The 16,501-nt window shown below is 44.3% G+C and overlaps 1 protein-coding gene across 1 annotated transcript in view; it reads left to right on the top strand.

The window, feature by feature from the left end:
- Positions 1-16,501, top strand: part of LOC109913883 (forkhead-associated domain-containing protein 1-like) — a 140,214-nt gene that overhangs the window by 21,581 nt on the left and 102,132 nt on the right. Inside the window, exons 11-13 of the mRNA XM_048614895.1 lie at positions 724-828; positions 2,733-2,840; positions 4,801-4,887. Of these exons, the coding sequence (XP_048470852.1) occupies positions 724-828; positions 2,733-2,840; positions 4,801-4,887 (300 nt within the window). The remainder of the gene's footprint in view (positions 1-723; positions 829-2,732; positions 2,841-4,800; positions 4,888-16,501) is intronic.

Below are 16,501 nucleotides of genomic sequence, written 5' to 3'. Positions count from 1 at the left end.
ACATACTAATGGCATTGAGCTATAGTGGGATAGCATGGTAAGATGATGTTCAGATAGATGATCAGCCATGATTTAGAATGGTTGAACAGGTTCGAGGTGCTGAATGGCCTGCTTCTGTGTCTTTCAGAACTTTGAAAGGACCCACCCTAGGTGGTTATGATGTTTTGAGATGAATGGAAGAGAGAAAAACCAGGGAAAGGGAAGGTGAAGGGGTTGGTTGAGTTGTAGTGTTGCTAATGGCCTGTGGGGGTGGGGAGGAGCAGAAGTTCAGATGACAGTAGTAGTTTACATAATGGACTAGGCAAAGCTGCATGGTACAAATTAGACTTGGGGGGGGGAAGGGAAACTGATTCCTTTCCTCAGGGTGTTCCAGATTCCTGCCAGTAGTATCTTGGTATTTAGACAATAAAAAGAACCAAATAAATCACGAGTTGGGAGTGGGATGGTCAGTTGCAGATTGGCTAAACTATCTCATGAGAATAAATTAAGGGTTGGTGGTGGAGAAATGTTGATCGTAAATGAGGAGACAGCAGCTTTAATAGTGGAGATGTGAAAATGAAGAATATTCTGGAGTGTTTCCACTGACTATATGCAGTCTACAGGAGAGAGGGTTCAAGGAGCTGAATGGTCTTTTCTCAGCCTCTACTTTCTGATGCTCTATGAATTTAAATAAGATGAAGGGAAGTAAGTGGAAAATGAATGCCCCCTCTGTGTTTGTGCCAGAATGCAAAACGGCTGGAGAGTCGGATGAAGGAGTTGGAGTCAGAGGTCAAGCAGCTCCGTAGTCAACAGGACGACATGAAGACCAGTGCATCTGAGGAGAAACAGGTAAGCACCAGAAACTCCAATTATGAATCCCGTGGCTTCCCCAAAGACGTTCCCTCATGCTGAGGTACCATTCCATAGGGTGATCTCACGAGTCATCCACTCAAATCTCATTCTCTAAGTATGAGCCAGAGCAGGGAACACCAATCCTGATTCTACCTTCACCTCCAATATCCACAAGCCCACACACATCTTTACTTTCCAGTGGGAAATACTGGATAATAGTCTAGAGCAGATGTACTGGACAATTTCATAGAATCCCTACAGTGTGGAAACAGGCCCTTCGGGCCAACAAGTCCACACCGACTCACAGAGCATCCCACCCAGACCCTTCCCCCTATAAGCCACCTAATCTACACATCCCTGAACACTACGGGCAATTTAGCATGACCAATCCACCTAGCCCACACATCTTTGGACTGTGGGAGGAAACCGGAGCACCCAGAGGAAACCCACACAGACACAGGGAGAATGTTCAAATTCCACCCTTGGGGGACTGTCTGTGTGGAGTCGAACCCGAGTCCCTGGCTCTGTGAGGCAACAGTGCTAACCACTGAGCCACCGTGCCACCCTTTCTGCATGTCCCATTCATCCCTGAACCATGGAGGCAGCTTGTAGGTGTTGGTTTGGCTAAAAGTGAAACCAGTGGTCAAAGCTGAGACTTTTCTGGGCAATTTGCTTACTTTATGAAGTGACTGGAGAGAGTGAAAGGTCTGAACCTTGTTGAAATGCACAGAGGTGTCACAATGCAACTTACCTGCAAGATGGTAAAAGATAAGGAGAGGCTGGATAGGCTGTGACCTGTTTCAATGGAGCGTAGGAGGTTGAGAGGTGACATTACAAAGGTGAATGGCAGGTGTCTTTTCCCTAGGGTGGGGGATTTCGAGACTAGGGGGTATATTTTTAAAGTGAGAGAAGAAAGATTTAAAAAAGACGAGGAGCAATTTTTTTTTTGCACAGTGTTTCATATGTGGAAGGAGCTGCCAGAGGAAGTGGTGGATGTGGGTACAGTTACAACATTTAAAATGCATTTGGATAAGTACATGAATAAGAAATGTTTTGAGGAATAGGAGCCAAACGCAGGCAAGTGGGACTAGTTTAGTTTGGGTCTTGGTTGGTATGGACTGGTTGGACTGAAGGGTCTGTTTCTGTGTTCTATGACTCTATAAGTAGTTGGTAAAATATGCCATGCATTTGCACCTACAGATCAGGGACTGGAGTAGGCCATTCAACCCCTCAAGCCTACTAGTCATGTCTAAACTGGTTACAGAGAGGGAGCTGTTGTTTCTCTGTGATTTAATGACACAGTCCAGGCTGACATTTCCAGCTTAGTTCCAGTGTGGGAATGCTGTATTGCTGGAAGTGTTGTCCTTTAGTAGCGATGTTTCATCAAGTATCTCACCGCTGCTCATGAGTTCTTGCTGTCTACGAAATGGCAGATCCATTTACCTACATGGGGCCCATTTTTAAGGTGAGAGAAAAGAGATTTAAAAAAAGACATGGAGGCAATTTTTTTACAGAGAGAGCGGTTCACAGTTGGAATGAACTTCCTGAGGAGGTGGTGGATATTGGTGCAATTATAACGTTTAAAAGGCATTTGGATAAGTACATGAATAGGAGCAGTTTGGTGGGATATGGGCCAGGAGCAGGCAGGTGGGACTAATATATTTTGGGATTATGTTCTGTGTGGAATGGTTGGACAAAAGGGTCTATCTTCATGCTGTGTGACACTGTAACTATGACTGCATGATTGTATTTCAAAATGGTTTATTTTATGCAATGGTTTTGAGACACATCTAATGAGACCTATGTAAATGAGACTGTTTGTTTATTTTTAAACCCTGTGTTCTATTTTCCTGCTTTTTTTTTTTGAAAAAATTTACTCCAATGCTGTTATTTTGTTTCAGATCCAAGAGCAGCTTCAGGATGAGCTGGAGAGGACCAGGCTACTGCTTCAGGAGATGGGCCGAAGGGAGAGGCTGGTGAGGGTCGATCTGGAGCAGGCCCAAGCCAAGGTTAGAGAGAAAGCTGCCGTGTTTGCCCAGAGACTTGCAAGCTCAGATCACAGCTAAAACACGTGGAACTGGACCAACAAAGCCAGGGAGGGAATAGCTTCAAGAGCTGTGCTGTAGCATTGGCCAAAGGCTGCCAGGAGATGAGAGCAGCTAATGTGCTCAACGTGGCTCAGTTGGTGGTTCTGGCTCAGAAGAAAGTGCTGTGTGTCCCAAGGTTGTTGAAGCATGCTTCACATATCACTGTCATTTGATACACTATATGGCCAAGCTGCCACACTTCATAAACTTCAACTCTTCCTAAATTCTGCTGTCTTCATCCTAACTCATCACAAGGCCTGTTCACCTTTTGCCCCTGTTCTCACTTTGACTCCCAGTCAGGCAGCGCATCAATTTTTAAGAATTCTCATCCTTATGTTCAGATCCCTCCATGGACTCACTCCTCCCTTTTTCTGTAACTCCATCCAAACCTGTCATCATCGACAACTTGCATTTATAAAGTGCTTTAGCATAGGAACCATCCCAGCAGTCCTCCGGGAAAAGTGACTCATTGAGCATCCTTGATTTTTAATGCTCCATCATCGGTGACCATGTTTTCAGCTGCTGAGCTCTAATTCTGCAATTCCCTCACTAAACCTTTCTCTATTTCTGTGTAAGATGGACCATACCATTTCTTCCCTTGAGCAAGCCTTTATGCTAATTTTTTGTTATGTGGCTCAATGTCAAATTTTGTTTGATAATGCGATGCTGAAGCACTTAGGATGCTGTTACAGAGAACCCACACAAATACAAGTTGCTGCAGTCACTTTTATACACATCAGGACACGAGTGTAAAACAAAGGCTGCATTGTAGGAATGAGGTGTGGATGGTGCCATCTTCAAATGAGATGCCAACCAAGGTGCTGTCTGTCTGGTTCCCTTGGCCTGCATGTCAATGTTATCCTTGTAGAAAGGCCAACTCATGTCCTCACCAGCAGATTTGCATCTAAACACAGCAAGATTCTGAGGCAGGACTTGGTTTGAGGGACAAAATAATTTCCCTGGGTCATGTTCTGATGAGTTGTCTGTCAAACTATTGAATAAAGTTTTGTGTCACTGACCAGGATGGTTAAACCCAGGGCTAATGTGACCCTGTCACTCATATCATTGGGAAAGAAAGATTGTATTTTGATAACGCCTTATCATACCTCTTAGGATGTACCAAAGTAGTGAATTATTTTTCCCTCTTGCGGGGAAGGGCATAACTAGATACCATCAATATAAGATAGTCACCTGGAAATCCAGCGGGGAATTCGGGAGAAACTGCTTTACCTAAAAAATGGGTCAAATGTTGGACTATCACAGGGGGTAGTCGAAGTGGACAGTATTGATGTATTTAGAAAGCAGCTAGACAAGAAGGTGAGCACAATGCAGCATGGATTGATTGGGCTGAATGTCCTGTTTCTCTGTCATATATTCTACGTGACTCTATGTAGCGTGCAATCCCATTTGTTAAGTTAGCTGCCAGTTTGCGCCCAACAACAGCCCACGGGGAGCCCAGTTCTCTGGAATATTTTTGCGACGATGGTTAGGGAAAGAATATTGCTCAGGACAACTCGCTGCTCCTCTTCAAATATTATGCTGTATTAATGTCAGCTTTGCACAAGAGACCGGACCACAGTTTGAATCTTTGTAGAATGGCAGCTCCCCATCCTTAACAACAGCATTTCCCCCATTGGAACGTTAATATCGAGTAAGTGCTCAAGTCCTGGAGTAAGACTCGAACTCCACAATCTTCTAACTCAAGGCCACTTTGCTACCAACTGAGCCAAGGTGACATTTGAAGGAGGGCTTTTTTAAAAAATTGAAGCTACTGAGGAATATGTTTGTGTCAGAGTGAGGTCTACTTGGCAATTCAGCTGTAATGTTGAACTTGAATATGTCTCCCGGTATCATCCTAAAATATCCTATTGTACTTGTGCAGCTGGAGCGATTCCGAAGCCGAATCATACAGACCACGTACTCTGCTCCAGGAGTTCAGTCTCCTGAAGAGGCCCTTTCAGATGAGCAGGTGGGTTCCTGTTATAGTAGCAATGAGTCCAGCTCTTTATTGCTGTACAGGGACCAAAGAGAAGATCAGACTCAAAGAGCATGGGGACCCTGGGTCCTGTAATCTGAGATACCCCAATCTGGCCAACTCATCAGTGAACAAGTAACATTCTGAGAAACTGCTTCCACTCACTCTGGTTTTAGTTGTACTGACTGTCCCTTGTTTATACTTTCCTGATTCACACAACAATGCGACAGAATATTTTACATTCACGTGAGGAGCCAGACTGGGATTCAGTTTAATGTCTTATTTCAAAGATGACATTTCCAAAACTGCAGCACCCTCTCAGTACTGCACTGAGCACGTCACCCCATTGGAGTGAACCTACAGCCTTCTGACTCAGAGGCGAAAGTTCGACAAACTGAGCAGGAACACAATCTATTTCTAATATCAGTCAGATGCAGCAGGTTTACCTGCACGTTAATGCAGAGCAGGAGTTGATGCTGGGACCTTCAAATCTTTACTGTGCAGAGGCTCAGTCCCTTAACCAGCCCAAACCCTTAGGTTAGAGAGGGTGGCACAGTGGCTCAGTGGTTAGCACTGCTGCCTCACAGCGCCAGGGACCCAGGTTTGATTCCTACCTCAGGCGACTGTCTGTGTGGAGTTTGCACATTCTCCCTGTGTCTGCGTGGGTTTCCTCTGGGTGCTCTGGTTTCCTCCCACAGCCCAAAGATGTGCAGGCTGGGTGGATTGGCCATGCTAAATTGCCTGTAGTGTTCAGGGATGTGTAGATTAGGTGGGTTATAGGGGGATGGGTCTGGGTGGGTTGTTCTGTGGGTTGGTGTGGACTTGTTGGGCTGAAGGGCCTGTTTCCACACTGTAGGAGTTCTTAGGGCAGCACTTCAAATGAAGTGGTATTTTGAACACAAAGTGTGCTGCTTTTGGTCTCCTTATCTGAGGAAGGATGGAGGGAGTGCAACAAAGTTTTACCAGACTGACTCCTGAGATGGCAGGACCGACATATGAAGAGAAGCTGGATTGACTAGGACTGGGACTTAGAAGAGTGAGGGGGCAATCTCATAACCCTATACAATTCTACAAGACTAGGCAGGATAAATGCAGGAAGGATGTTCCTGATGACCAGAGAGTCCTGAACTAGGGGTCACATTCTAAGGATATGGGGAGTGCCATTTTGGGCTGAGATGAGGAGAAACTTCTTCACCCCCAGAGTGGGGACCCTACGATATTCTCGGCCATTGAAAGTGGTTGAGGTCACAACATGGAATGCTTTCAAGAAGGAATTAGATATAACTCTTAGAGCTGAAGGAATCAATGGGTATGGAGGGAAAGTAGGACAGGGTCGGATGATCAGCCATGATCAAATTAAATGGCAGAGAGGGCTTGAATGGTTGAATGGGCTACTCTGATTTTGCTATGATTCGGTGCCAGCTGAACAAAAGGCTTGGAACTTGCTAACTGTTTTCGCCTGGCTTTGGGCAGCCCATTGCAATACAGGCCAGAAGCAAGATTGGGATACACTCTGGTGTTCTGTGCATTTATAACTTCAGTCACTGCCCATGTGTATCAGGCTCTATGCCGCTGAATCTGAAGGAGCACTACTGAGTGAGAGCTGCATTTAAGGAGGTGCCAACTTTCAAATGAGACATTAAAGTCAGACTCGATCTGACTCCTCATGTGAATGTAAAGCACCATGTGGCATTGTTGGAAGAGGTGAAGGACATTTTTCTAAGGTGTCATGGAGAATATTTATCCATGAGCCAACACCCTTAAAACAAAAAAAATTTGCTGATGATCCCGTTGCTTCTTGTGGGAACGAGATGTTTCTAAAATAGCTTGTGTATTTCCTGCATCACCAGACTGTATTTGAAACGTAAGGAATCATAGAATCCCTACAGTGTGGAAACAGGCCCTTCAGCCCTACAAGTCCACACCGACCCTCCAAAGAGCATCCTGCCCAGACCCATCACCCCATCACCTCCATCCCCTCCCTGTAACCCTACATTTCCCCTGGCTAACATACCTAACCTACACATCCCTGAACACTATGGGGCAATTTAGCATGGCCAATCCACCTAGCCTGCACACCTTTGGACTGTGGGAGGAAACCGGAGCACCCGGAGGAAACCCACGCAGACACGGGGAGAATGTGCAAACTCCACACAGACAGTCACCCGAGGGTGGAATCGAACCCGAGTCCCTGGCACTGTGAGGCAGGTTGGCTGTAAATTGCTTTGGGGGTGCTGGGGGTCAGGAGATGGTGCTACATGAGTGAAAGTCTTATCTAATTGTTGCCCATCAACCTCTTCTGGAGATTCTGGATGTTGTCAGGTTTTGCTGTGATGCTGCCCATCATTCAGACTTCACCAACACTGATTATCTATGCTTGTACGGGATAAGTGGCCATTTAGGTCAGAAGTTTTCCCATCAAAAAATCAACATCTTAATGAAATTGATGTTAAAATGTATTCTGGAGCAGTAATTTTCTCACAAATGGAATAATACTGGAGGCTGCTTTATAGAATGGTCTAAAGAATGTAAGGCAGCCTTTCATTTACTTTACTGAGTTGCTGATGCACGTTGCTGGCGTACAAGTTTAAGCCTTGTTTTCTTCCAGGAATTGTCTGATTAATGATGAGTAAATTGTATTTTTGCATTATAAAGATCCTATATTCTGGGAACGTACTTGAGTCAAAAAGACTATCATGGAAACTTGGCGTTGCAAAGAGACTACACAATAAAAAACACTGTACTTTAAAGTAACTCATTGTATTTGGAGTGTCTTGAAGTGTTTCTGAAAGATCATATAAGTTTGTGTACCCACTCTTGCTGTCAGTAATAGTAACTGTGCCAGCTATTTCCAGTTATAGAATCTCGGAAGGGTTACTGCCCAGGAGATGGCCATTTGGCCCATTGTATCTGTGCAAGATCTCTGCAAGAGCAACTTACCTAGTGTCACTTCCCTACTTTTACCCTGTAGCCCTGCAAGATTTCCTCCTTCAGGATCACAATTCTTTTGAATGCCATACTTGAATCCAACCCCAGCACATTCTCAGGCACCACATTCCAGATCTTAACCACTTCATACGTAAAAACACAATTTTCTTGTGTTACCATTACTTCTTTCGCCAATTACTTTAAACCCGTGTCCTTTGGTTCTCAAGCCTTCTGACAATGGGAACAGTTTCTCCCTATCAATCCTGGACAGAGCCCTCGTGATTTTGAATCCCCCTACAGAATCTCCTCTCAGCCTTCTCTTCCCTGAGGAGAAATGCCACCGTCTCTCAGATCTGCCTGAAGTTCCTCACCCAGTCTTGGAAATCTTCTCTGAGCCGTCTCCAATGCCTTCAGACCCTTCCGAATGTGTGGCCCTCAGAACTGGGTACAATCCTCCTGCTGAGGCCAAACCAATATCTTATGCAGGTTTATCATAACTACCCTGCTTTAGTTCTCTGCAACCCTATTTAAAAAATACACGTTCTGGTGTATGCATTTTTAACCACTCTTTCACCCTGCTGTGCCACTTTCTGTGTATACATACTTCCAATTTATTGATGCTCTGTTCCCAGTTGCTAGACGTATTGATGTGTTATGTTCACTGTGCTGATTTTGATCCCATCTCCTCTGTTTGATTATGTGTATGAGGTCTAACTAGCTTTGATCTCCCAAGTACTGCTTCATGAATCCGTGGGGCTTTCCTTAAAACAGCATTGTACACACACACTTCTCTGAGAGTGTGGTCAAAACATCTGCTGCGTTCTAGATTTCTCTGCATCATATGACCGTCACTTCATCTTTCTGCCATAATACATCACCAGCATTGTGCTTTCTGCTGATATCTCATTCCTCCATCTCTCTCCCCAAGTCTATACCCGCCACCAACTTCCTGATGAACATCGTCGTTTCAAAGTCTCAGCATTTGTGACCTTGGTGCTTTAACTCTTTATCTCTCTGATCTGGTTCTAGATTCATTTTGAGGTGTTTGATGTTCTGTACTCTTCCTTTCCTCAGTGTGAGTGTTCCCTCTCTCGGGGAAGAGTTCTCTTGTTACTCTTCTTCCGACAAATAGTTCCACATTCCTCTTGGTTTCTTGTTCAATTAAATGTCTGTGTTGTGATTTCATCTGACAGTCCCTTGATCTGTTAAAATCCTATGTGATCTCAGTTGTTATGGTTACTCTATAATCATTCTTTCCCTCTGTTGATGTCTTATCCAATCTCTCTCCCTGAACTGTAGCTCTGGTAACTCTTGCGTTCTTTTATTAACGTTTCTATCCTGGATGTTTCTTTGCTCTTACTTCACACATTTTCACACTGAAATAACTCCAGGGAGGCTGGTATCCAGTCACCAAGTCACCCTTTATTTACACACTCTGAATTTGACCTGAAGCTATAGGTGGCACTGCCTTGACCTCTTTAAGTACTACCTAGCATGGATTTGTGATCTGTTATTGTTACAAATTTATGTCCATCAAGGCATTGGTGGAACTTCCTGACTCCAAATATGACCGCCAAACCTTCCTTCTCTATCTGGGTGTATTTACGCTCTGCATTAGCCAAAGTCCTGGAATCATACACTGTTGGGGGTTCCTCTCCATTGGGCCATCTATGAGCTAGTACCACCCTGATGCCGTGTGGGGAGGCATTGCATGTCAATACCAGATCTCGCTTGGGATCATAGTGTGCCAACACCTTAGAGGATGACAGCTTCACTTCCCTAAAAGCCATGGCTTGGCTATGCAACCCAAGGCTGATCCTTTTTTAAAGAGTTGATGCGAAGGAAGCAGGATGGAGGCTAGGTTATGTATGAAATTTCCATAATAATTTAGCAGCCCAAGGAGAAACCTAAGCCCCAGTACAGATGTGGGAACTGGGGCACCTTTGATCGCCCTCACGTTATCTTCCAACAGGGTAACCCAGTCTTGTTGATTGTAGCCCATGCAGGTCACTTAGAGTGCCTGAAACATACATTTCTCCCTTTTAAGGTGTATGCCCACCTGAGAGAGATGTCTAAGGACCATCTCCAAGTTCTCTAAGTGCTCCTTATTGGTCTTCCCAGCTATTAGCACATCATCTAGATAAATGACGACCTGGGGTAGATCTTGTAAAATGTTCTCCATTGTCCACTGAAAAACCTCACAGGCTGACGATACCCCAAGTGGCAGTCTTGTTTATTGGTACAAATCCTTACGGGTATTAATTGTAGCATATTTCTGGGAATTCTCATCTAACCACAATTGCAGATACACATGACTCATGTCCAGCTTCGTAAAGGACAGGCCCCCTCTCCCCCCGCCCCCAGCCAGCTTTGTGTATAAATCCTCAGTGTGAGGGCTTGAGTACTTTTTCCAGCAATGAAAAACAGTTTACTATTTGTTTAAAGTCCCCAAAAAGATGAACCGACCTGTCCGACATCACAATTGGTATGGCCGGTGCTGCCCATTCCACAAACTGGACTGGTTTGATGATTCCTTCGTTTTCCAGCCTTCACATTTCTGCCTCTACTTTTGCCCGTAAGGCAAATGGAACTGGGGCGGGTCTTGCAGAAATCGTGGAATTGCTTCCTTGTCAATGTGCGAGGTGGCCTTGGCTCCTTTAATAGTCCCTAGACCTTCCTGAAAACCCTCCGGCTATTTAATCAGGGCTTCACGCAGGCAGCCATTTTCTAATCGAAAGATGTTGGGTCAATCTAAGTGAATCTTTCTCAACCAATTTTGCCCCATCAAGATTGGGCTCAAGCCTTTTACTGCAATCAGTGGGAACTGAACCTAAGCTGCTTCTCATAAGAGACTGAAACTGAAGTTCTACCCTTAATCTGTAAAGGTTCCCCAGTATAGGTTCTCAGTCTAGCCAAGGTCTTGCACAAACTTAAGGTTTGGAGTCCAGAGTGAATTATGTTAAAGGTCACTGGGCTGGCATCAACCTCCATTGGAACCAGGTGACCAGTAACCAGTTCCAAACCAGATGTAACTGGATTTTCCAGGGTGTGCACTCTCCAGGATACCGGCCTATGAGTTCTCTTACTCAATTTAGGTCCAGTGGGACTCTTTAACTGTCTCAAGTCCGCATATAGGCATACTGCCCCAGATCCTGAATGTTAACCGTTTAGCTGAGGCTTGGTTTTGGTTCAGGGTTTTGCTGTGGGCTGTCCAAGACCCCCTCTGTTCAGGATGTGAGTGAGTCTATGCAATTGACTTCACTCGAGTGGTGTTCTCGAAGCTCTGTCAGACTGGTGTGGGTGTCTACTTTCTTTGTTACTCTGAGGTAACCTTCTTTGCTGTCCACTACACCACCAATTTTGGTGTCACCTGCAAACTAACTAACCATACCTCCTATGTTCACATCCAGATAATTTATATAAATAACAAAAAGCAGTGGTCCCAGCACCGATCCTTGTGGCACACCCACTGGTCACAGGCCTCCAGTCTGAAAAGCAACCCTCCACCACCGCCCTCTATCTTCTACCTTCGAGTCAGTTCTGTATCTGAATAGCTAGTTCTCCCTGTATTCAGTGTGACTTAACCTTGCTAACCAGTCTACCATGAGGAACCTTGTCGAACACCTTACTGAAGTCCATATAGATCATGTCGACCGCTCTGCCTCATCAATCCTCTTTGTTACTTCTCAAAAAACTCAATCAAGTTAGTGAGACGCAATTTCCCATGCACAAAGCCATGTTGACTATCCCTAATCCGTCCTTGCCTTTGCAAATACATGTAAATGCTGTTCCTCAGGATTCCCTCTAACAACTTGCTCAGCGCTGATGTCAGGCTCACTGGTCTGTAGTTCCCTGGATTTTCCTTACCACCTTTCTTAAATAGTGGCACCACATTAGCCAACCTTCAGTCTTCCGGCACCTCACCTGTGGCTATCAAAGATACAAATATCTCAGTAATGTCTTCCCTAGCTTCCCACAGAGTTCTAAGGTACACCTGATCAGGTCCCTGGGATTTATCCACCTTTGTGCATTTTAAGACGTTCAGTACCTCCTCCTCTGTAATATGGACAATTTTCAAGATGTCACTATTTATTTCCCCACGTTCTCTCTCTTCCATATCCTTCTCCACAGTAAACACTGATGTAAAATAGTTGTTTAGTATCTACCCCATCTCCTGCAGTTCCACACATAGGTGGCCTTGTTGATCGTTAAGGGGCCCTATTCTCTCCCTAGTTACCCTTTTGTCCTTAATGTATTTGTAGAACCCCTTTGGATTCTCCTTAACACTATTTGCCAAAGCTATCTCATGTCCCCTTTTTGCCCTCCTGATTTCCCTTTTAAGTATACTCCTCCTGCCTTTATACTCTTCCAGGGATTCACTTGATCCCTGCTGCCTATACCTGACATACGCTTTCTTCTTCTTCTTGACCAAAACGTCAATTCCTCTAGTCATACAGCATTCCCTACACCTACCAGCCTTGCCCTTCACCCTAACAGGAACATACTGTCTCTGGACTATTGTTATGTCATTTTTAAATGCTTCCCATTTTCCAGCTGTCTCTTTACCTGCGAATATGGCCTCCAATTCACTTTTCAAAACTTTCTCCTTCCTCCAATTGAGAACTTTAACTTTTAGATCCAGTCTATCATTTTCCATCACTATTTTAAAACTAATAGAATTGCGGCCACTGGCCCCAAAGTTCTCCCCAACTTACACCTCAGTTACTTGCTCTGCTTTATTTCCCAAAAGTAGGTCAAGTTTTGCACCTTCTCGAATCGGTATGTCCACATACTGCATCAGAAAATTTTCTTGTACACATTTAACAAATTCGTCTCCATCAAATCCCTTAACACTGTCGCAGTCCCAGTCTATGTTTGGAAAATTAAAACCCCTACCATAACCACCCTATTATTCCCACGGATAACTGAGACTTCCTTACAAATTTGTTTTTCAATTTCCTGCTGACTGTTCGGGGGTCCATAGTACGATCCCAATAAGGTGAATCTCCCATTCTTATTTCTCAGTTCCACCCAAATAACTTCTCTGAACGTATTCCCAGGAAGATCCTCCCTAAATACAGCTGTAATGTTATCCCTAATCAAAAACACCACTCCCCCTCCTCTCTTGCTCCCCTTTCTGTCCTTCCTATAGCTTGTATACCCCGGAACATTAAGCTGCCAGTCCTGTCCATCCTTGAGCCACAACTCTGTAGTTGCTATGACATCCCAGTCCCACGTTCGCAACCATGCCCTGAGTTTATCTGCCTTATCTGTTAGGCCACTTGCATTGTAATAAATGCAGCTTAATTTATCAGGCCTACCTCATCCTTTTCACTGCTGCCACAGCCTTTCTGTTTGACTGGAGATAGTACGGAGATGATGTGCAGTGTTGCATTTCCCAATCCTTTACAGAGCGGCTGAATTCTTTGTTCATCACAGTGTCAGGAATGCTGGAACAGCTGAAGTATCCTTTCAGGCATTTGGCAAAGTAGGCAGGCCCACCTTACAGTATTCAGAAGAGGGATCAACAGTCGCAGTTTAACCATTTCTTGTGAGTGTGAAGAGATCTACTTGAGAACATTCCTACCTCAGTAGCTCTGCTTTTTTTTTAAACAGCTGTTCAACACTCCCTTCCTGATGCCATGTTATGCACTCTAAAGACAACAGTCTTTACTTTCCTGTACCTTTAATGAACCTGATTGAATGATGGCAGTCCCCAGTTAATGCCACATGGTAGATGTCATGTGTCTACATAAAACCAGGAGGCACATTCATACAATCCTATATTTCTGTCCCAAACACACTGACTTTTGCTAGGTTTGGCAGAACCTTTTCTCCCCCTGGTTTATCACCCAAGGAATTTCTGATGGTTGGCGATGGTGACTTTGTTAGGGCAGGGGTGGGGCTGAACTGTGAGACCAGTAACTTGAAACAAGTGCCCATGGAATGTCATTCGCAGTTGAGCAAACCCATCTTCTCATTGAACTTTAGAGCTGCATTCAGAAGCACTTCCATGCATGTTCTAATACTTTGGACATGTCCTTTCATTGTGGCTCCATGCGACATATTCCACCATCAGCACATTTTAACGTTGTTCTTTGGAACCGGGATAGGTTGTGGATACTATTGCAAAGAGTAACCTGTTGAAGTAACAATGTCCAAAAGGTGTAATAAAGATAGCTTTCTGGAATTTTCAACTAGAATCCTGTGTTAGCATCTACTTTAGTAAATGGGGTACTCTTGACTGGTTTTGTGAATACAGACATTGAGCCTATCACACGTGCCATTGCTTTCTTCGATTGAGTTAGATCTGGGCAAATTCTTTCTCGATCATTAGGTTTTGGTCCTGTCACCATTCCTGACCATCCCTTTACCTGGTCTATAATCAGTGAAATTATCCCTTGTCTCAGCATAGCATCTAGATCTTTAACTTGCTCTAAGAATAAGTGTAGCACTCCAATTTGTGTGGAGACGCAGAATGGCTTTGTGTTACCTCTGAGGGTAATCTGGAATCTGTCTTTAATTGCACCAAACCCGTGTCAAATATCTTGAGAATTCCCTTTGTAATTCACTTCCCAGATATGCAGCTGAAATTTTGTTGACCTTCATTCATTAATTTTGAGTTTTTCATTACAAGTGACAAAAAGAGATTCTGTAATTTCTCCCTGCTCGTACTGAGCTTTGCTGTGAGTTGGTCTTTTACTCACAATGATACTCTTTCTGGCCTCTGTAGTTTCGTTGAGGATGGCTGTAACTTAATCTTAAATTAAGCCATTTAAGTTGTGGTGAAACTGAGACATTCGCCCCAGTTGGTGAGTTCAAACTCTTTGCTGTGTCTGTTTATTTCCAGTTTAACACTCCAGAACTCTTTTCCAAAATCATTGATTTCTCCCAGAATTGCCTTTTTTTTTAAACCTGGTTTTGTGGGTTGTTTCCGCTTCTTGTAGCTGCTTTAGTCTCAGTGATTTTCTCTGTTTTTTTCACCGTAGTCTGTGTTGGATTTCTGCTAACTTGTCTCTCTGCCACTGTCCTGCCTTTGTGACCTTGTACCCATCCTGTTGGGCAATTGTCTGTTGTGGCTCATTCTGTCTGTGTCTCGGACACTTCCAGTGACAGTGGGCACCATCTTCTCTGTTTGGACAGGCCATGCTTCTTGTGTACTTTCTTCCCATTAGCTGGGGGAGGCGATGGTCTGGTGGTATTATTGCTGGACTGTTAATCCAGAGACCCAGATAACATTCTGGGGACCCGGGTTCAAATCCTGCCACGGCAGATGGTGGAATTTGAATTCAATGAAATTCTGGAATTAAAAATCTAATGATGACTGTGAATCCATTGTCAATTGTTGGAAAAACCCTCTTGGCTCGCTAGTGTCCTTTAGGGAAGGAAACTGCCATCCTTACCTGGTCTGGCCTACATGTGACTCCAGACCCACAGCAATGTGGTTGACTCTTAACTGCCCTCTGGGCAATAAATGCAGCCTAGCCAGCGATGCCCTCATCCTGTGAATGAATAAAGAAAAATTTCTTATTCCTTGGTGCTTCATTCTCCCCTCGAAAGAATGCCCCGCCGAGGCTCTGGGGTTCATTTACCTCATGAGCTGTACAGCTTCACCTTGTGTCAAAAACTCTCCGCTTTGTCACTGATGTGTCCAGGTCGCTCCTGAAACTCCGAGCACAATGTGAACCTGAATTAATTCTGCTTCCAGCCTCTCTCGTGAGTAATTGTCTGCTCTATGGCGAAGTTAATTTACAAACAAATCCACGCTTTCCCCAGGCTTCTTTTTCCTGATTACATTTACACATTCAATGATTAAATTCCTCCTCACTCAGAAATATAATCATTAAATGTTTTCAATAATTGTTCATATGGTGCAGTTTTTCATCAATGCCTTGCCTTGTTTGACATGGTCCCCCACCACATATGGTAATATATAGTCCTGTACAGTAACCTACTCCTTTAGCCCTGTTCTTTTTAAAATCTAAGGCTGAAGCTGTTCTATATCTTTGCCAATCCTTTGCTCTGAGCCTTCCATTCTCAAGTCTGATGGTGACCCATCAATCACTGGAATGGCTCTGGGAGTGATAACACAACCTTCAGGCCTGGGCTGATCTCTGCAAATGTTCCTTTGTAGTCAGTGCCTGTCCTGGATCAGGGCTCATGCGCCGCTGCCTGGTCTTTGGGTCCATTCGTTGGCCTTTGGCTGCACTCATGACATCCTGAGTCTGGAAACATTTCCTTTTTTTCTCCACTTGTCCACAAGGTTCACTTCAGTAGTTGCATTTGATGCCTATTTTATTGTTTTCTTCTCTGCCACCAGCTCTGCCAGCATGTTTTATTGTGTGTATGGGGTCTAACTAGCTTGAATTTTTCAAATTCCCCTCCTTAAATCTTTCTTTAAAACTCATTATTTACACAGCATCACAGATACACACATTCTCCTTGATTCTGCTAAAGTTTCTGTCTCCCTCCAGATCTCTCATATCTCACCAACACTATCGTTATACGTTTTGCTGACGTCTCTTTATGCCCCGTCCTCTTTGCTCCTTTCCTGTCCCCCCACCACGCGCACGCGCTATCCCACACGCGCACACAATCCCACATGCACACACTCTAGCATTGTGTTTTATTGAATAGTGAACTTGAGTAAGTGTGTTGAATGTATCCCTTTTCCCTAACA

The sequence above is a fragment of the Rhincodon typus genome, chromosome 31 (assembly GCF_021869965.1).
Source record: "Rhincodon typus isolate 14 chromosome 31, sRhiTyp1.1, whole genome shotgun sequence".
NCBI classification, from domain to species: Eukaryota; Metazoa; Chordata; class Chondrichthyes; order Orectolobiformes; family Rhincodontidae; genus Rhincodon; species Rhincodon typus.
The sequence above is the reverse complement of the archived record's forward strand: the minus strand, read 5'-3'. Positions and strand labels throughout refer to the sequence as shown.